Here is a 22739-nt window from a genome sequence, read left to right as displayed (position 1 = left end):
CTGCGTTATTACCTTTCAAAATAAATCCAACTTTTAAGTTAGGTGATGGGGGTTACCCGCTACTACCGTGACTTGTGACACCACTTACCAACCCTCAGACCCAGCAGGAGGTGGCCTATAACCAGAAACTGATGCGCATTTGTTCAGTGGCGGAGCACACTATTGGTGAACTATATGACCTAGGCCTATAGGCTACTCAAAGCAGAAAAATTGTAGTGGCATTTATTTGATAAATGGTTTTTATTTCTTGGTTTTTAAAGTTTCATTTATTTCTTTGAGAGTGTCATTATCTTGTGAAAAAGTGGATGAAATATGCCGAAGAGTCTTTAATATCTTCTCTTGATTTTGTAGGACCGACTCCGAGATGATCTCTGTTCGGGTGGGTCATCTTGATGGTTTAGGAGCACTCTGAGAGGTGGATGGTGCGCTGAAGGCAGATGCATCTAAAAAATAAAATAAAGATCGTTAATACATATGTATTTTGTGTCATTTATTCATATACCAATGATTGAAAATGGTCATTTGGCTTAAAACAAAATGGGTATATGTTAGGCTAAAGATTTGGTAAAAAGGTAAAAAGTGTTTTCTAAAAATACGTAATGTGGAATCAAATGAAGCAACCATGATTTCTTCAAAGGAAACAAATTTCCTTTGAAGATTAAAAGTTTGGATTGAGGCTTACCATTGTCTTCAGATCCTGCTAGTTGATCCTGGGGTATGCTGTCTGGTGCTGACGGGGTGTTTCCTGGCTGTGGTAGGTCACTGTCCACTGGAATATCAGACTGCACACCCGAAAGAAAAACCTCTCCAATGATGGCTCCAATGCACTCATCCATGTCCGTTGTTTTGACAGTTTCCTGGCCTCCTCCCGTGGCTGTAATAGTACGCCTGGCAGCAGACAGTCGCTTTTTGGCGTCCATTTTCAGATCAAACCAAAGAGCTCTTTCTTCTGCACATACAGCATTAATTGCACTGGTGATCTCTTGCCATACTTTGCACTTTTCTGGTCCGATGACCCCATTGGTCACACTTGAAAATAAGTAATATTTTTTTTCTTAGCAAAACTTCATAAAGTAAAGTTTTTATCTCTGCATAAAAAAGTGTTTTCTTTTTGCTGCCTTTAGGTGGCGTTTTTCTTTCCTTTTTTTCTTTCTTTCGTTTCTTTTTTTTGTCTGAATTTAACCTTATCTGTCAAATTGCAGTGGCTTGTTGGTTTGCGTTTTGCACACGGCACTTAAGTCTGCTGCCCTTATATAGATTTATTGGGGCGTTTCCTTATGCTAATTGGAAATTACCTGGAACGTGCATCCAATTTAAGATCAAACACAGTTCTTCAACATACATGGGTAAGAACAGACTTGGCTGTCACTGCACATTTCATGAATCCCACATAGGACTTTCTTATTTTCCTCTTGTTGCTTTGTGCAAGAACAAATATGAGAGAAAAATAAGAAAACATTCATGCATGAGGCCCAGTTGTGTATTCTCTTGGCTTTGTGCAAGTTTCAAAACTTAAATACTCTCTGTGACATACAGATAAACAAGCCACTTAATTAGACAAATATCCTGTGTTTCAAAGAGGAATCAGTATTGAAATTATTTTATTAATGATTTTACTATCAATTTTTGTGAAGCTAAAGTTCTTCACAATTTATTTTACCCATGATCAACCCTTAATTTAACTTTAATTTTAATTCAATTTGCATTTTAATTGATTAATCTGTATTGAAAAATACAAATTATCATGAATCTCTGGTGGTCTGGAACTACTTGTTGCAGTAGTTGTTTTGCAATTTGTGTACAAAGCATGAGGTACAAGTTCTAAATGAAAATGTATTCTGGATTCCTATCACTGGTATCAGATCCACACGTAACATAAAAGTAGCATTTTTGTTTTTCAGGACACATTTTCACTTGATCCAGTGTCTCATTCATTTGTGTGCTATTCTTCAAATCTAGATCCATACACATAAACATACAGTGGTCAGTAATTGTGAGCACCCATAGGAAAATCATACTATAAGGTGACCCTATCCTAATAGAGGAAAGAAGATGATGAGAAGTAGAGTTTTATCTTTCAGTTATGTCCAACTTTGGTGTTTCATACATGATTTATTGATATTATGTTGGGTGCGATATTCTCACGCCGGCCATTTGGCTTTTAATTGTGCTGCTTCTAGACTTTCCACATGTTATCGGACTGAATGGATCAAATTCTGACAAGGGTTGTGTGATGTTCAAAAGAATTTATCCACCACAACAGTAGGTTACAGCCAGTGGTGCACTGGCCATCGGGCATACTGGGACAAATCCTGGTGGGCAGGAGGACCGTCAAAACATATCTGTTTTTACCTGCCCTCTCTGTGTGCCTGTCATTTGGGGTATGCATGAGAACGTGTTACATGCCTGCATCAGGCAATCACAGCCGAGCGCCCACCGCACTCCAGCTTTAACCAGTAACACATCCTGTCCATTAACTGCAGAACAAGATCCACCAGTGATGCCAATCAGTGGACACCTGTGGTGACGGTGCCCATTCAAGCCTGTCTCAAAAGTACTTTATGTGTTGAGTGCATTTTCGTCACTTGTTCAAACAGCTTCAAATGAACCAATCCAAGCATGTGTGTGTGTACGTGTGCATCTAGCTTTATGTATGTTTGGTGTCACCTGATTGGAATTTTTCTTGTGCTTAATATTTGCTTTTGTATTGATTTTACTTGGTTGTGGTAGTGTATGATTATCGATTCATGGGTGGTGGTTCAGTGGTTGTTTGGACTGCTAAATCGACCACCTAACATTATATAATGACATAATGACCTTTGCGCGATTTGTAGGATTTAAATGCATAATATTTTGTTTCCGGCCCCCACGAAAAAGTAAATTTGCCTATGCTGTTAAATACTGTGAAGGCGGCGCAAGAGTGCATGCCTACTTACAGTATATATTGTATCTTAGTTTGACTTTGTGAATATGTGTGTGTATATATGGATATTTTGGACATGTGTGCACTGAAAAAAGACAATAAAAATAAGAGGATAAAAAAAGCCTAGTGTTTCCCCCATAATAGTACAGGCATAGTGGGCCACCAGGCCAACGAGAACCCCGTCAGACCACAAAAATATTTTTTAATGCCAAAAATAACACTTCATTTGGAAATCAATAGCTTTTGGGAGCCTCTGTGCAGCGCTGTTCCGAAATGTGAGTTAACCCCAGCCCACCACCCCCACTCCCACCCCCAGCCAGGCCAAAGCAGTCAAGTATGCATTAGTATAACCTGCAGTGTGTGGCGGTATTCTCCTCCAGTCGTCTCCCCAGCAGTCTGGCTATAGCAGTGAACGAGTTGCTCATCCTGTAGATGTCTTTACCACAGCCTCCCAGTAAAGACGGGTAACGGTCAGTCAGAGCTCGGATCTCTAGCAGTAGGGTGTGGTGAAAACTGTGCTCCATGCTGCTAAGAAGGGACACCAGGTAGACCAAAGAGCTGTGCGCATGAGTCTAGAGAAAAGAGACAAAATTTGGAGTAAAGATGTTAAAATGATATCATCTGTTGTTCCATGCTGCTCCTGGCACAAGACTCATATACAAAGAAAAATAAAAGACTGACTTGGACCAGAATGACAGAAATAATAAGAAAAAAAAGATTAAGATTGCTAACAAGTTGTTTTTATTGTGCAAAAACACCCAGTTTAACAGTATTTCTAGTGTTGTGGACTGTTTCTAAGGTGTGTTATAGGCAGAGTTGATAGGATTGTTTCACTACATGTGTTTTAGTGAAGAAAGGGTGCATTTTATCTAATTCGACACACATTCGTTTTACACTTCCAGGCAGTTAGTGGGGTTTTGATGTAGAACTTTCTTTGTTTCTAAATCATGATAAACAATAATAAATACAAACACATGCAGTTGGCTCTCAGCAAACTCAGGAAATATAAACTTCTTTTTTTTCTCAAATGGCATTATTTTCTCACTGGCCTTTGTAACAACACACACACACATTTCATCGTTCTCGGCCTGCTCTTTGTATAAACTGTATCCAGCATATACACAACCTGCTCACCTTTGACACAGAATAATACTTAAGAAGGTTTATGCCCTCTGTTATGTATATTTGTTCTATTCTCACAGTGGGAAACTCTTATATGTGTGGGCCCCTTATTAGTTTCTGTTATACTGTATGCAATGACATAACCTCTCTAAGACCGAGCTCCTTGTCATCCCAGCCAATCCCTCTATACAACAACAGATCAGTATCCAGCTCGAATCAACCCAGCTCATGCCTACAAAGTCTGTGCGAAACTTGAGTGTCATGACTGATAACCAACTAACCTTTACGTAAACCTTTCTCGTGGCCTCAATTGCTCCGTCGTGTTGATTTGCCCTACACAATATCAGGAAGATCAGACCCTACCTGTCTGAGTATGCAGCACAACTCCTAGCACAGGCTCTTGTAATATTATGCATTGACTACTGCAACTCCTTACTGGCAGGCCTCCCTGCATGTACGTCCTCTGCAGATGATCAAGAATGTGGAAGCACAACTGGTCTTCAACCAGCCCAAAACAGTACATGTCACCCCATTGTTCATATCTCTCCACTGGCTCCCAGTTGCTGCCCACATCAAATTCAAAACCCTGACACTCCCACTCTTACATAACAGCAACTAAAACAGCTCCCACCTATCTGATCTCCCTCATTCAGGTCTACAGTCCCTCCTGCTCACTACGCTCTGCCAATGAAAGGCGCCTGGTACCACCACCACAACAAGGCCCTAAGTTGCTAGCTGGACTCTTCTCTTGTGTAGTTCCCTGGTGGTGGAACGAGTTACCAAACTCTGTTTGATCCGCAGAGTCCCTCTCAATCTCAATCAAGAAAAGATGACCCAGCTCTTTTGCAAACACATCTGGACTCGATGGACTTACTTGCACTGTTCTGTCCTGACTAGAACCCTGTTTGTGTTAATTCAGCTCTCAGATGTACACTGCTTTGGATAAAAGCGTCTGCTAAATGAAATTGTAAATTGTGTAATTGTAACCAGTCAACACGGGAATCATTGTGATAACAGATGAACAAAAGTGACAGCATACAGTTGCAGCTCTCTTGCAGTGTTTCAGGGCAGAACCAAATCCAACTAAACCCCCATCTGAGGACAAAAACAAAAACAAGGTTTTAAAAAAAAGTCTCTAAGCTTGTAAAAACTTTACACTACATGGACTGAAAAAAGTGAGAGACTGAGAGATTGATGGAGGGACAGAAAGACAGACAGAGCCAACCTATGCTTACAGAACTCAAGCACACCTTGTAACGAGGAGAGAAGAATGCAGTCTCTGCACAGTTTGGGCACGTTTCACAAGCACTCTGTAGGATACTAAATTTATATGTGGATGCTAAAACTACCCGTAGAACTTGACTTTATACTGTTACAACATGCCATGTAGGTATTTAAGAGTTTCTGAGGTCCAACACAAGAATGAAAGAGGAGTGTGCCTGGAGCGAAAGCTGCAGGTACAAAGACTTTACAAGTCATGTGTGCTACCTTTGCACCACAGTTCACGCTTTTCTTGTTGAGATGATTTTACTTTTTAAAGACCTGCTAAAATACTTCCAAACATTACAACAAGAGCATAATTTACAATTTGCAAGCCAGACATTTGACAGTAACACTATTAAAAGCCTTCCAGGTCATATGAAGTTTTTTTTAATCATCAAACATTACAGATCATGTTTAATTGTCTGGAAAAAGCACTTGGTCTTGATTCGATGTCCTAAAACACATCGCTGGTTGTAACCAAATAATAATGTAAAATCCCAGAGAAGAGGACAACAACAGGAAGTTTTGAAAAACTTGAAGAAAAAGAAGTACGAACTGCTGTATTTAATTATGAGTTTTTATGTTCTCCAAAACATTACAGCAGAGGAATAGATATTCCTCCAAAGTTCTTTCTACCTTGTGTGAATATGCAAATACACAAACACATAAACACATCCTCTGAATGAAACACAACTTGGCTCATTCATTTCCATCACTCCAGTATTATAATTCCAACAACAATGCAAGGCCATTCTCCAGCAGTAGCTTGTGTATGTGTGCATGATTTTGTACCAGAGATATCTGATCACTATTTAACTTCATTTAAATATTGAGTGATTCAGAGTTTACAAGAAAAAGACAGAAAATATTTCAACGGTCCAGTGACCTGCCAAATCCTTTCTCAGCTCACTAACTTGTTTTTTTTTTCTTCCTTTCCTTGTTTGCTTGGTCGCTTAGTTTCCGCTGATTGTCCATCAGCACACTGATCTCTCTGTTTTGGAACTGCAGTCTGGCAAACAACCACCAACTTTCTCCCTTACAAGCCCCATGGAGATGCTGCTGTGTTAACGTGTGCCTTCTTTCCCAGAGTGCCTAATTATTTGTGACAACAAGTATATATATCAAGGGAGAGATGATTTAAACAGAGCAACTGTGAGCAATTTGATGAAATTAATTTATCTGCAACAGAAGTGATATTCCCTTAGTTCCCTTATGACACTTCCCTCAACTTTATTTAAACATATCTATTGATTAACATATCTATTAATTATTGGGAAGAGAAGAAATTACATCCAAGTATGTCAATTATTTCAGTGAATTCATGTAGCATTACCACTCTGCCAATCTACATATTTTGTAAAAAAAGAAAAAAAAGAATAAGTGGCTTTCCTTCACGGATGTTCCTGCTCACCACCAGTGGCTTTACACTTTTTAAAATGGACTGGATGCCATATTTTGTCTCTATACAAGTAGTTCCCAGCATTTTTGGCTTGTGATCTTTTAAAAACAAAGCAAAGATAACTTGTGATTGCTTGTCAAAGTTCAGTATTTTTATGAGCAATGGGCAAAGAATGATTATTTTGAATGAATTTTGTAGGCCTGAAGAAGTAAAACTACCCAGGATCTCACAAGAAAATACCAAATATAAGAGAAATGCTTAATTTTATTTTGCCAATATGAAGTCAGCACACAATCAGTGCAGGACTTAAAGGACCAGTGTGTAGGATTTAGTGGTGTCTAGCAGTGAGGCTGCAGATTGCAGCCGACTGAATACCCCTCCCCTCACCCTCCCCTTCCAAGCTTGTAGGAGAACCTACAGTGGCCGCAAAACTCACGCAAAATGTGAAAGGCCCTCTCTAGAGCCAGTTTTTGGTTTGTCTGTTCTGGGCTACTGTAGAAACATGGCAGTGCAACATGGCGGGAAGAGGATCTGCTCCCCCTGTAGATATAAAGGGCTCATTCTAAGAGAACGAAAACACAACAATTCTTATTTTCAGGTAATTATACACTAATTAAAACATATTTATGAATATTATATTCAATATCTGCCAAGTCAGTTCCACTAGATGCCACTAAATTCTACAAACTGGTCCTTTAAAATCCTTATTTTGGCTTGTAAAATTATTGTTTTATGGAAACTATCATTTAAGCCAAGTGACCATATGGTTTAATGTGACTCAGTACTCCATATCAACCTCAATAAAAAAAAGTTGAGTTCTTTGTTTTAATTGAGGATAATACTTTAGAGGTTTGTGTGCTCTATTTTGAGGCAGTATACACTGTGGTATCATGATTGTGAAAGGTGTTTCTGATATTTTGTCCACCTCATTACCAGATGACCAAAGAGCTGAATGCCTCTCTGTGTCTGTTTTGACAGCTAATAAAAATTATTTTAGCTTCCGAGAAGCAGGAGTTTCTGCACAACTGTTGGACTGGAGAACATTACAAAGTTCAGGGGTTTGTATTTTTCTGGCCACTGAGAGAACTTAGATGAACATGGTGATACTGTATATTCTGATCTAACTCACAATAAGTCCAGAAACACAATATAGACTAACTCCCTTCTGGAGGTAAAGGAAGCCAGAGAGTGTTGTGCAATCCAGTTACAATCAAGTACAAATGCAGTGAGAAAGTGTGTGTGTGTGCGTATGTATGTGTGTGGGTGTGTGTGTGCGGGGGGGCACAAACACAAACCCACAGGAGGCACTCTCCACTGCCATCACCAGGAGGCCTCTGCAGAGGCATTTCCCAGAAAAACATGGGTTATTTTCCAAATGGTTCCAATGTGAAGAAAGACAGGACACTGAGGTCCGACCAACTGTGCACGCGTGCATGTGTGTATGTGTGTGTGCTGAAGCTGGGTTGGCAGGTTTTTCGACAAGAAGATTGAGGAGGAAGGGAGATTTTGGAGGAGAGGTTGCCCTGGAGTAATAGAAAATTTTATTATGGTTTCCAGCTCCATGATCTGCGTGTTCGTGTGTCTATTTATCAGTGTGTGTGTGTGCATGAGTGAAGGGGGCGGCGCTTCATCTACAGACAGTCATGCTGTATTTTCCCCTTTTGCTAATTTCCCCAAATTGTCGTTAAACTGCCTTAAATGGACCCAGGGGTAAAGAGAGAGTGGGAGCCTTCATTCTTTCCTGCTGTCACCCTCATCACTCCACACACACACATTACACACTGACAGTAATGTGTGACTTCATCCTACCTATTATTACACACTGTTGCATTGACAATTCTTTACTACTTACTTAGTCTGCACAACAGAAGTTGATGCAGCTATCTCTATGGGCAGACCTTACACCATACACATATCTCAGGCATGCTAATCCGATGGACGTGTGGTTGTGTAGAATATGTCCAGTCTACTCTCTGGTGTATGTCTTACATCATCCTCTTGCCTTGACTTCAAGTCTTGTTGTCCTTGTAGGTTTGCAAGCATTTACTGTGTTGTTATGTAACACAGATCATAGCATTTTTAAAGCCTGGCCAACAGAAGGATCTACTCTGAACCACTTTCAGATGGCAAAGAAAGATAATATAAAGAAAAGACTTATAAGTGTTAATTTAAACTTTCAGATGAACAAGAGTCTACAGACTTTTTCTCTACACTAGTTCTTTTTTTGCACAAGGTATCTGGTGTTGGGTTTGACATTCCCATACTGGCCAGATGAATGTATACTGCTCATGCTCTATGGGCAGAGCATCTTCATTAAAGACTTTCACCAGCTGAGTCTGCTAACTTCTGGTTAGTTCTCTGCTAACTTAAATAGGGATAAAATAATTTAATTGTGTGGCTCTTCTAGACTTTCCAAATGTTATTGGATTGAATGGATCAAATTCCAATAATGAAATGAGTCATTTGGCATGGGTTGTGTGACGCTCAAAACAATTAATCCACCGTTTTACAGCCGCAACAGTAGCAAACGGAGTAGGATATGGCGGAGCCTGTGACATAAGCACATGTTGACAGTGTTTTTTAATTACTCTCACTGCCAGAAGGGGGAGACAAAAATACCACACACCAGCTTTAAATTTTGCACTGTTTTACATTTCAATCTTATATCGTGTTTTAAACTTTTTTGCTTGTATCTCTTTGCACAATGGGGGTAGGGGCACAGCAGGAAAACATTTCACTGCTACTGTGCTGATAATGTGTATGTGACAAATTAAACTTGAAACTTGAAACTACAGCCACACTAGCAGCTCAGTGAGCAGTACGATTTATCGTTAGGAGGAAATTAACGTCTGTACCAAATTTCATGTCAGTCCATCCAATGAATGTTCAGACTTTCACTTAAAACCACAAACATCAAATTTGTGGTGGCACAAGAGGAAAAGTCAGGACATTACCAAAATCACATCATCTGGGAAACATGGATATCTGTTCCCAATGTCATGGCAATCTATCCAATAATTATATGTCAGTCTGGACCAAAGTGGTGGGTCGACCAGTCAACCATTGCCACTCTAATGCCAGGTTCAGACTACACAATATTTTTGCCTGACTGTGTCAAATTAGGTGATTATAGAGTCATAAATTCTTGCCATAACTTGGCCAAGAGATATGAAAGACTTCACCTTGGTACCTGACCAATAATAGCTTGCTGTCTTTCATGACTTGCATGATGTAATCAGTTGGAGGTGCCATGGAATGCCATTTTCTAATTCTTTAAGGAACGAGAATGTAAACAAACAATGGCGTCCAAAGCAGTGTGTATGATACTGGCTGTCTGGTTGCCATAGCACCACAAACTTTACCTCTGTGTCACAGTTCCATCTAGTAGCATGAGCAGCAACAACAACATCACGAGGCGTCCCAGATGCAGCATTGGTTGTTTTCCACTATGATGCATTACACTGAATAAAATAATCAATGCCCATTTTTGGTCCTGACGCCCTACATCTGTCGGGTCGGGCTATGTTATATAGTCTGAACCTGGCATTAGAGCCATGCTGCTAGCGAGGCTAAAAATGGATGTAGCTCAACTCAGTTTTTTCTTCTTCTCAAAAAGAGCCAGGCAGCTGATAAGACAAGACTTAATGACTGACCTTCCACTGCATGCATGTGTGTTTCAGACTACAGCACTCCCTCCTTCTCTTGCCCGTCAGTCAGCAGTAATGTGACCTTGCAGTCTGCTCCAGTTGCTGGGCTTATTAACCTGCAATCAGCAGCTGAAGTGTATTAACAGAGGGCTCCAATCACAGTCAAATAATGACTGAAACACCACTTTTTACTTCAAACAAGGTGCCATTAGGGGAGAATGAGCGGCCAAGTCCGCAGGGCGGCCGACTGTTTAACCCAAGGTTTGGCCAAAAAGAGGCTCATGGGACATTTTTAGCCTTATTTGGATTATTTGAAGGTTGATAGATTTGAATTGTTCCACAGCATGTAGAATATTGAGAAACAAATTCTTTTACTGCATCAAACTAGTGCCAGTAAATACTTGTATACAATACCAGGTAGGACGTTCTGTCACACATGATGCACTTCAGTTTTTCAGAGATTGTTCCTTATTTGAAGAACATATTTTTCTCTGTAAAACACCTGATTTTCCTTTTCTCACCTTATGTAGAACAAAATACTTTCCTGAAGTTAATGTCCCCCTTAAGTGTGTTACAGTTCCTTAACTCTTCCTTCACAAATTTTTTTTCTCTCCTTCAACCGGGACAACAGTTTCTCACTTCGCAGAGCCCTCAGAGGAGTCAGCACGTATTTGTTTTAGACAGACGCTCCCAATGAACACTGCTGTGTTAGACAGCAGTCAAAACCTCCGGATCCGCCTGGCCTGTCCGGTGTTTGAGTGTTTGTTTTATACTTGGCAGGACAACAGAGAACAAGTCATGTGAGAGTGCAGCCTTCCTCCCTACTCATTAAAATAATCACTCCTGTCTGTTTTAGCGCATGTGTGTGTGGATCCCCACTGCCAGACAGACTTAGAAGTAGATTAAAATGTTTTACTTTGCTATTTTTGCATGAATTTAACCACTGGCAGGTTTTTGCAGTTCGTGTTTAATTTCTACAAACAGACAATACACCGACAACATACATTTATAGATAGCCAACAACGTGCACAAACTGTGTGTACTTTTGTGTGTCAACTCTGAAGCTAAGAGTTGGACTGATTTCAAGGAACTCCACTTATTTCCCCAGCCTTTCTCTTTTTCCCTTTATCTCTTTATGCTCCTTAATTGGTGCATGGGACTAATTGCAAGTTTTCCTTTAAGTCAAACCATTTTTGACCTGCACAAATGTGTCAATTCGCTAGAATGAACTTATGTCTCTTTGCATTCATTCCTGTCTATCCACTGACTTTGTATGCAAACATGCCGCCTAGTAAATCTGAAGTGTTACTGAAACGTCTACATGTCCACTTTCTGTATCAAGTGCAAATCAGCGCTGCAAAAGAGTGTAAAGTAACCATGTTCATTTGTGTGTGTTTGTACCTCACTGATGATGCCCACAGCACCATGGATTTTGGCCACATGACCCAGGAGAGCAGGGCATTGTTGTCCCACAATCCTCAGCGCTGGCAGAAAGCTGACCAGTGATGAAGGGCTGGCTTGTGACACGTCCACGAGTGCACCCAGCAGGGCCTCAGTCAGGGATTGGTCTCCAAGGTAACTAACCAACGCAGGCACCTGAGGGCTCAACATCTGCACGGAAGATAAAAATAAAGCTTTATTTATAATTATTTTTAATTATAACAGCATTTCTGTCACTGTTTGGGCACAAACAGAGGGCTGATGTGATTTTAATGAGGGCTGGAGGTGAGAAGAGTGACCTTGGAGCGAGTTGATCAGTACGGTGACTAATAATAAACAAAAGTCTGACTGTAGGACTGTCTGGACAAACTCTTTGAATGAACAGTTTCTCCTCATTATCTGGACTGGTCACACTGGACTGCACTGGACTTGGATCAGACTAACAATGCCCGCCATTGCTGAACCTCCTGCTGCTTCTTTATGAGTCAGTTGCTCTGATTAATCATGTTAATATCAAACATCATCTGTTCTTTGACTCGTTCCAGTTTGTCATTTTTAATCTTTCCAAAAATGCGTCACTTACAGTACGTGAACAACAGTTAGCAGATTAGTTGGACATTGCTGTGATGAATGCATCTACAATCACAGTAGAAATATTTAGTGTGTCTGTGTGGGGGGTTGGAGATTAGAATAACTCCAGATGGCGGGTTCTGTTTCTCCAGGACGTGAGAGTATTCATGTTTAACCAACATGTGCTTTGTTTGCTGGTATGTGGTACTTTCCCCTCAAGTTGAGCATCAGCAGCCCTGCTCCAAAATATGCAGGATTAAGGGAATTCCTACTGAGATATGTGTAGTCCACATGCACTGCTCCATTTCCTCACTTTTAACTACATTCCAGTGTTTTTTCCCTGCATTTCGATACGAGCTCATTACTGGATATAGCATCGTTGAACGGTAAAAAGTTTGATTAAGCTTGATTCATGGGAAAAAATGTTACAAAAAGGCCACACACATACTGCACTGTGAGGCAAAGCCAAGTCAAAAATACCGTACATTTACGCCATTGCCACAGAAACTAATTTCTGATTGTGTGGGATAGTGCATTATTTTCAGATAACCCCACCGTTCAGATATACAGTAACTACTTAATTAGTGTTTTAAATAATACTAGATAATATAGCTAGAAGGCTGCTTATTTCAGCTAACAGCTAATCTACAGGTCCTTGTAACATTTTCATTTACTGGGTGTGATGCTGCATCATATGACAACACAATATTTACACTGACAGTGCTATAAATGGGATGATCCACGTTGGCCCATGCAGTTATGAAAAATAACACAGTCGGCAGATGTTGAAGAAACTTTATCCAAAGCTCATTGTGCTTTATTCCTGACATAAAACTGCACAAACACTCACAAGTGGATGTTGCTCAGCAACCATTTGAACAAGTCTGATCAGGTGTTGTTGCTCTGGAGACTCAAGCTGCGACATCATTGCAGTCAGGTTGCCTAGGTGACGGTGGATGGTATCTGGTTGTCTCAGGTAGACTGAAGGCAACACTCGCAACAGCATGTGGTTACCTGTAGAGAGAGAGAAACGGACAGAGATGGTGTCTGTTTTCTCATAAATAAGACATTAGAAGGGAAATTTTGGAAATTTACACACAAAATTCCAGTCCTTCCTGAATGTTTAATCAATTAACTAAGAAATTAATCATCAGATGATGAGATTAATTGTTAGTTGCAGTCTTAACATAATAAAATACACTGAATTTTCCATATTTGTGTCTCTGATCTTGTGTAATTCCAACTTTATATAATTGTTATCAGTAGCTACTTCCTTCCAAGGACTGTATATCATTATTTTTCATATGTATTATTGACTTCATGCTTTTTTGACCATAATGTCATGGCAATGAAACTTCATTGAACTTAAGTGAATTAACTTGACAAGGGAAACCTTTGTGTGCCATCCAAATACAAACACATGTCAAACCATACTGTTGTGCCAATCTGTTTCGGACATATTACAATTACCAACTTGTACTTGCTGATAAATGTGAAAATCAAGATGGCAGAGCCACCATAACAATGCTTATGAGTGTGTTATAACAGGACAGTAGCTGGTTCAAATACCATACTCCAGCTATAAAAATAAACACTTTTCACACCACCAGAAACTATAGTTTTGCAAATGTTTTAACTTGGTGTAAAGTCACGTGTTCCTGAAAAAAGCACGTGCTCATAGTCACCTTTCTCTGAATGAAAAAACTGACTGACTGTGGTCTGGCTCAACATCATGAATATGTGCACAAATATTTCTCTGAAAATACTTTCCAATTATGATACATCATCTGTGTTTTGGAATAATACTTTCTCCATTTGTTGTCAATATTCCTTCATTCATGCTGATACAGGAAAAAGGAAAGTCAGTGCAGGCACATTACTGGGCATAAAGGCATTTGTAAATCAGCAAGCAGCCCAACAAAACCCACGGCATTACCCAACAGCCTTTGACTCACGTATGAAACATCTTTAAATGATTCACATCACTGAACAAAGACCCTTGTTTTCAGATGGTAGGTTCATTATTGGTGACATTTCAAGATTTCAAACAATGGCTTTTGTGTCCTACAATGAACCAAAAGCCGGACAACAAGGGATATTGTAAGTGTGATGTTTAAACACAGAAAGATTTTAGAGCTAATTAAGCAAGTAGTATAAAATAAAGGATGATTCCACAGATGCCGCAGGGTTTCAACAATGGGGCAAATTATAAGTGGTGTTGATGTTTGGGGGTTTACTCTAATAATCTTTTATTGAATTTACAGTGTCTGCAGGACAGATGGGAACCCCGAGGGTGAAGAAAGAAAGACAGTGTAACATGGGCAGAAAGATGGAAGAATAGATCGACATTTGATGGTGGAAGGAATGAATGCAGGAAGGACAAATCCCATTTAAGCAATACTAAAATATGAACACAGTAAAGACAAGAAAAGCTGTCTTGAACCCAAAAGAATTGAGTAGAGATTTCTGGCACAACATTGCCTACTTTTAAGTTGCATGGAGAAGGGAAATAGTCTCATAGGTCATGTATCATGCATATTTCCAGGTCTATATTTATATTCTGGTGCTCTACTAGTATATCTTTGCATGATTTACAGTTCTAAAAAATCCTTATTTACCTTATATTGAACCTTTAAGCAGCCCCTCAGTTCAGGGGCAGGGAACATTTTTACATACGTTCACCTCAAATTTTAAACTAAACAGTATAAAAATAACAGAAAATCACAAAAAGCATAATTTGTCCCCTTTAAAAGGTAAAAACTCAAGCAATACCATAACGAACAACATTATTGTGAGACCAACACCAAGAGGAAGGTAATTTCTCCAGTACTCCCTGTACTGTGAAATTACTCATAATTATTCATGTCAACTAAATCAATACTGCATAAAAATTGTTAATATAAATATCAGAATTGTCATTCCTTCAACACCTTGAAACTAAATTACAGCATTCATCATAAACATCTGGTTCATATGTCAAACAGCTAGTAATTGGAAATGGTTTATTTATCTGAACTACAGTATAAGCAGTGCATTTTTGTCACATTCAATTAAATCTCACAGCAAGAACCTGAATAAATGGTTTCACACAGCTGTAAATCACCTTAACCACAGGTTATGTGCTCTGCAGGCTTAATGTTATAACAGACTGATAAAGAGAGAGGACTGACTGTTCAGTATGTGCAGAGACAGAGGACGGGTGCACATAAATATTCAGGAGATGGATCAGATGCTCTTGTTATGCCTCCTTCTCTTACCTTTACTCATAGATTATACTGTATAACATTACACACACACACACACCCTTCTCTACGGTTACGACACAAATCATCATAAAAAGACAGATATAGTGCATGTACAGAAAGAGAGAGCTGCTAATAACAGAAAAGCTGATGTTGTAGCATTTACAGGACTGTTCAGAGGAATGTTAAAAGGCAGGAGGAGACGAAAGTCTGAACAGGAGCACACTGAGGAGGATTTATAGAGCTTACCTGGTCGAGTACACTCAGCCCTTATACTGTACCCTCAGGCACACACACACACACACACACACACACACATCATAGGCAGCATGTGTGAGACAACCTACTGTATACTCTTTTTGTTACTGATTAAATATACTTTTTAAAAAATTTCCTTAGCATGAAACCACCTTATTTGTGTGTGTGTGTGTGTGTGTGTAGTATCTGACCTTTATACCCTCATTCCAGCACACACCCAACCCACCATCATGACTTACAAATCTCAGTAAAATATCCTGTAATGACCTTTAGTTCTTTTGCACACAAAGGCAACATTTTTAGGCTCCTCAGACATTTTTCCAAGAAGGAAAAAACAGAATCTGCATACTGGCAAACTATTGTTAACATTGTGTGAAGAGGCAGAAGACAGGACATGTGGACTTTCTTTTGGGTGCATGGGTTTATGAAGTGTCACATTATAATCCCAAGGTGGGTTACAAAAAAAAAAAAAACGAAAAACAAATTTTCACAAAGCTATTGGATTTCTTTCTATGTCATTGCCATATTACAATATCAGTGCAAGATACTTCCGTAAAGCCCACAAAGCACACTGAACAGGCTGAGTCATGGGAAAAATGCTTTTCAAATGATTTGTCTTTGCTGTAGACATGGTGGTAACAAAAGCATTAAAACCCACAGCAATGACAAAACCATGAATTGAAGGTATTACTGCCAACACTGGAAACAATGCATTTAAACCAGCTTTTTGAAATCTGAATAATGTGTAAATCATTTTAATGAAATTTACACACAAGCAAAGACATTGTTGCCCCAAACGTCAGTAAGAGAGGGCCCCAAGTGAATCAAGATATCTTTAAACTGAAATAAGCAGATGAAACATAAGAGACTGAAGAAAACACAGACCACTACTATTACTTAAATCAAAACGGCATTCAGACATTAGCTCTGTCAGCCTTCTCACTCATTTGAATGGCAGCAGTGTTGACGCAGTGGGAGTGTCATCGCAGAGGGCTCGGCAAAACACCACGGCGGGGCAACCTCAACCTTTGCCACAACGCGATGTCATGCAGCAAGGTGCTGCGTTGGCCAATCACAGACATGCAAGCACACATTCCTGATGAGTTAGGCAGTGGTGCTTTGTGCTAAATGCTAATGTCAGTATGCTAACATGCTCACAATGGCAATGCTAACAATATGATGATGTTTAGCAGGTATAATGTTTACCATGTTCACTATCTTAGTTTAGCGTGTTGGCTAATATTTGCTAATTAGCACTAAACAGGAAGTACAGCTGAGGCTAGTTAGTGTTGCAGGTATTTGTACTGTAGTATTGGATGCTAGATGAAAAGTTAAAGGATCATCACCAAAGTTACTGCAGTTCCTTCGGAGAGGGACATGAATGTCTTTACTCAATTTCATCGCAATCCATCCAATAGCTGTTATATTTCACTTAAAACCACAAATGTCAACCTTAGGATTCATCTTCTTTGTGCATCGTGACTTTGTACATGTCGGTACAAAATTTAATATCAATATATTCTTTAGTTGTTGATATATTTCAGTCTGGACATAACTTCTGGTTCCCAACATAAACTTTTACACCTTAAACTCTTATGCAAGGGAGGTTGTACAAGCCAAAAATGCAGAGATCAGCACAAATGACATCCATAGGGATCCTTGTGGACAGCTTTATGACTTAAATGTGTTTTCCGTAGCAACACTCACGTAAATGTATGATTGTCCCGAAAGTCGTATATCATGCAGCTCGAATAACCTCAGGTGGATGAGGGCGGGGAGAAACTGTCAAATCAAAATGTAAGAGACAAGAGACAAACCTCTCCCCAAAAGCCCATATCTTTGGTATTCTGCACATTTTTGTGGCATGAGTGAATCCCCCCTGCAACACAGTAAAAGTAATTTAAAGCATTCAGGCCTGTATGAAACATGGCTTCCCAGCTCTCTGGAAGAGATCCAGTAACCACAGTGCAAAGAAAGATATGTAAGGATTTTCATCACATGCACATATGACTCAAAATGTTTCATGCTTATAAACATTTTATATCTAAATCATAAAATATGTTCTATAACAGCAGGCCAGATGCATCCCAGCACAATTTATAGTACTATACACACACATACAGTATAGTGTCTTTTCTGCAAAGTTTAGACTCAAAGACCATCATCCCCTTTCACCTAGATAACTTCACCCCTCCAGACTCTCTCTGTCTGTGTGTGACAAAATGTTCTTTCTTACTTGAACTACCTCATTATCCTATACGGTTTCCACAGGATACACGACTCCTGGGTGATGCTGACAGACTATGATGAGTCCCAAACAGACACATTACTCAGCAGCTCATGCCCGGACTGCTGAGTCAGTAGAAAGGAAGCATGGTCGACACATCTAAACGCTTGGTATCATATAATCCCTTGGTGTAAAGGCATTTCAATGACTCACACTTAAACAACAAAGTATGTCATTACTCATGCACATTTTAAGGTGGCTTTCAACATGTAAAACTACTTGGTTAACGTGCAACGTTGACAGTTGAGATGAAATGTAAACCCCATTCTCCTATGTCAAAATCAAGAATTTGGCTCAAATCAAATACTTTGTAAATCCGCCCTGACCTCCTCAATAAAACTTGTCTCTGCACTTTAATGTCACACTACTTTCTGCTTTGGCACTGCAAAAGTTTTTAAGATGTTTAAAGAAATGTCTGATGCAGATATTATTCTCCAAAAAAACACTGCTTGTCCCTGGAGATGGAGCCTTTTCAGGTTGAGGATCTGATAAACACATTTGTTGACAAATAAAGGAAGAAGTGTTTCCACTTATCTCAATCTTTGCTTTAACAAAGCAGAGTTTAAATAGTTACAGCTGAATAGAGACCCTGAACAAAATGATCAGTTTTGTTCAGTGGTTTGATGCTCTAAAACACTGGTGGAGGAACAAAATAATTCCACAAAAACAAACTAAAATGAACAAAATACTGTATTTTGTAACAGTAAATCCCCCTCACCAACAGTTAATAGATCCTATTAGATTAGCAGAATGTCACAAAAATATTCATGTCATCTTGACAGAAGGACCATCTTTGATGTAGATGATTGGCTGCATTTTATCTGTGTATGCTGTGTTTTAAGCATAGACTGTAAAAAATATGGATGTAGCCACCGTGACGTCACCCATTGGTTTCTGAAGAGCAGTTTTGAAGCTCAAAGTGGGCGGCTCCGGCCGTCACCATCTTGGCAGTGCCTGACTTTGCCTCACTTCTGGCTAATCCAAAATGGGAAAAGAGGTGGCACTGAGGCAGGCTGAATGAAGCCTGGTTGCTGAAAGAAGCCACCTAGCAGGTAGCCGCGTCAGTCAAAGTAGCCGCGTCCTAACGGCTTAATAACATTTAAATGGGCAAATTATAAAAAAATTCATCCCACATACAGTTGTCATGAAAGGGGAAATTAGCTACAGAGACAAAACCACTTTTTTACCAGGCTGTAAACATGTTTATTTCTGCTGTAAAGTTGGGCATTTTAGCATGGGGGTCTATGGGGATTGACTCGCTTCTGAAGCCAGCCTCAAGTGGTCATTCAAGGAACTGCAGGAACTGTTTTTGGCACTTCCGCATTGGCTTTATTTTCCAGCCCTGGGGGTTTCCGCTTGGTTTAAAGTGAGAAAATGAGGGTAATACCATAAATGTAACATTCCCAGCAGACTCTCCTGAACTTCTTTTAACTCTTTGCTTTTCATGCAATCAGTCATGAATCAGTCTTTTATTGCAATGCAAAATTCTTCCTGTGGTGCCAGGGAAACCATTCACAGTATTTATCTCAAAGTAAAAACACGGGCTATATGATTTTATGGTGATAACAGACAATGGAGCCAATTTATTTCCCTGATGAATCATGAATACATAGTGTCCTAGAGAATGACTACACATTTGTTACACAATTTGTTCAACCTGCACGTTTTAAAAAAAAAACACTTTCATGGGAAAATGAAATTTTATCATTATTACTTCAGGATAAGACTTACACGATACACAAAACACAAGACTCACACATCGAAGTGATGTGCTTACAGGTCTGTCAGCAGAACATGTATGATGTGTTTCCAGCTGGTTTAATGCCCACAGGTGGTAGCCATACGGGAAAACTTGGAAGCATCTACACCATTCATGGTAATGTGGCATGCACTGCAACAAATCAGCTTTTGGGGTTTTAATCAAGTCAAGTCAATTTTATTTAAATCACAACAGAAGTTATCTCACGGCACTTTTCACATAGGTCAGGTCTAGACCGTACTCTTTAATTTACAGAGACCCAACATTCCCCCATGAGCAAGCCCTTGGCGGCAGTGGCAAGGAAAAAGTCCCCTTTAATGGGAAGAAACCTCAAGCAGAACCAGTATCTAGGTGGGCGGCCATCTGCCTCGACCGGGTGAGTTGAGAGGGAGAGGCAAGAGAGAGACACAGAGAAGCACATGAAATGACATTATGTCCTTCTTAGTTTTAGTTTCTTATAATCCAGATACAGGTAATCCACACAGGACATGCATTATGGCAGAGTTGACTAATGACACCACCACTCTCTTTTAAAGCCTCTTTAACTTCTATTTTTTTTAACATACACTGAATTTAGTCCTTTCTTGTCACCTAAAAATGCCTCCTAACAATTTTTAATAACAAATGTAGCTTTAAGTCTAGTTTAACATTTTCATTTACAAACATAAATGTGTTAAAAGTCTCTCACGATCCTCAGATTTCCATCTCTCATTTTTTAAAGTCAAACAGTGACCAAACCAGGCAGAAATTGAGAAAATGTTGCTTCTCCTCAGGTGACAATATTTTTCACTGATTTTTGCCAAAATTCCTGGGATAATGGCTCACTTGCTATTTGATCTGCAGGCTTCAATGTGGTACCGATTGAAAGATTAGAATCCGTGCAAGCAGGTTTTCACTGCTTGTTTCTGTGGGTTGAGTTATGAGACACATGCCTGTCCTCTTTTGCTCTCTAGTCCATGTTTTCACAGCTTTTAAAAATGTGGATCGCGCACAGAATGGCTGGGCAGTGTGTGTATGTACTGTGTGAGTTCTTCCAGGACCCTACTCTCTGTGCGTGGATAACTTAGTTATCCAGATTAGACTGTTGACAATTTGACATGAGTCTGGATTTCTTTTAGTTCTTCGAATCTGGCAACGAGTCCTTAAACCCAAATCCAATATGAGCTCATTTTCAGATACAAATGTCTCACTTTCTCAGATTTATAATGAAAGAATGTTGATTTAATGGTGATTTTAGATGAGAACACGTAGCTTATTGATAATTCACTATAATCTATCGGTGTAAATATCTCAATTTAATCATTATAATCAAGAGTTACTTATACTTATACATGATAAAATATAGCAACTAAATGAAAGTTTGTTCATGAAAAATGAGTCAATCCAAATATTGTTTGAGATATTTTGAGCAAAAAGATGACTAAAAGATTCTGACTGTTAAAAGACCAATGGAGCCAGAATATATGTCATTTAATGACATTTCAATGGGAATCTGTCATGTGAACACTAAAACCTATTGAATGATGACTTATTCAGTGATGAACTGCAGAACTCACTTTGCTGAAACATGTTTATGCAGTTAAAGCTGCTTTTTGAGGTTTCATTTTTATTTTTGAGATGTTTTGATATGGTTTCATTTTCATTGCAACATCGCTCACAGTCTAACCACATTCACTGGTAATATCTGCTTGTTCATTGGTGATGACAGTGTGGAAACAGTAGAAACACTGTTTAGCACAATGAAGTACAGAATAACAGCGGTAACAATAGGAACACATATAAAATGAGACTTATGTCCATGAATCTATTGCCTCAGTGCATGCTGGGACAGTTCCCAACAGACCTATCTCGTCTAACAGCAATCACATGATCAGCACTCAGCCAATAATATAAATGCTGAAGATGGTTTCAACTCTCTACTCCTCTTCCAGGATTAACAAATCAGTCCTCAAACTGCCTTCAAATAAACAAATTATCTGGATGAGAATTAACAGGATTAATTTAGCCTAATAACAGCATGTTATCCTGAATTAGTTAAACCACATTTGAAGAACAGGGCCCAAGTAATGAATCTTACTGTTGACAGTAGGAATAAACATGTTGATTGAGGTGAATTTATGTTGCTAAACTAAAGATTATTTCAATTAATCTGTGGATTATTTACTCAGTTAATCTATTAGTCGTTTGGTCTTTAAAATATCAGAAAATGGTGAAAAATGACGATCACTGTTTCCCAAAGCCCAAGTTGCAACCAATAAGGTCTTATGAGATCTGACCGACAGTCCACAATCAAAAGATATTTAGTTTACTATCATAGAAAACTAAAGAAACCAGAGAATTGGAGCATTTTTTCTTTAAAAAATGACTCAAAACGATTCATAGATTATCAAAATACTTGTCAATTCATTTTCTGTCAATGGATGAATCGACTAGTCATTGTGGCTCTAATCATATGTCAACCAAACTCTATCTATTCCTTTAATGATTTTTTTTCTTTCAGACATTCAGGTGACCTTTGACAACAGCAGTGTAGAAAAGCAAATGTAAAATCCTTCTGGCAAAAAGTCGAGCCAATATTGTGTTCTACCATAGAGGCAGAAGACAGATATTTATTGTGATGAAAAAATGTGGATCTGTAGAGCAGTTTTGCTACTTTGACCCTTCTCTCACACAGCTTCCTTTCTCTGTATGAATGAAGAAAACTGCTCCATCCAGATAACAAGTGAACAAGTGTGTGTTTCAGTAGGTATTTGAGAGTGAGTAAACAGACACAATGAGAAAGAGGCACACAGGCCAGCAAAAAAGATAGAGGGAGGGGTATATGAGTGG

At 39.2% G+C, this 22739-nt stretch overlaps 1 protein-coding gene across 2 annotated transcripts in view; it reads right to left on the bottom strand.

Moving 5' to 3' along the window:
• veph1 (ventricular zone expressed PH domain-containing 1) overlaps positions 1-22739 on the bottom strand; it is a 91645-nt gene that overhangs the window by 36492 nt on the left and 32414 nt on the right. For both annotated transcript variants that reach the window (XM_044354674.1, XM_044354673.1), the window contains exons 5-7: positions 13215-13378; positions 11756-11965; positions 3275-3495 (exon numbers count right to left, since the gene is read on the bottom strand). In XM_044354674.1, the coding sequence (XP_044210609.1) occupies positions 3275-3495; positions 11756-11965; positions 13215-13378 (595 nt within the window). The remainder of the gene's footprint in view (positions 1-3274; positions 3496-11755; positions 11966-13214; positions 13379-22739) is intronic.

Source organism: Thunnus albacares, chromosome 6, assembly GCF_914725855.1.
Source record: "Thunnus albacares chromosome 6, fThuAlb1.1, whole genome shotgun sequence".
Classification (NCBI taxonomy): domain Eukaryota; kingdom Metazoa; phylum Chordata; class Actinopteri; order Scombriformes; family Scombridae; genus Thunnus; species Thunnus albacares.
This window is presented reverse-complemented; position numbering and strand designations above follow the sequence as displayed.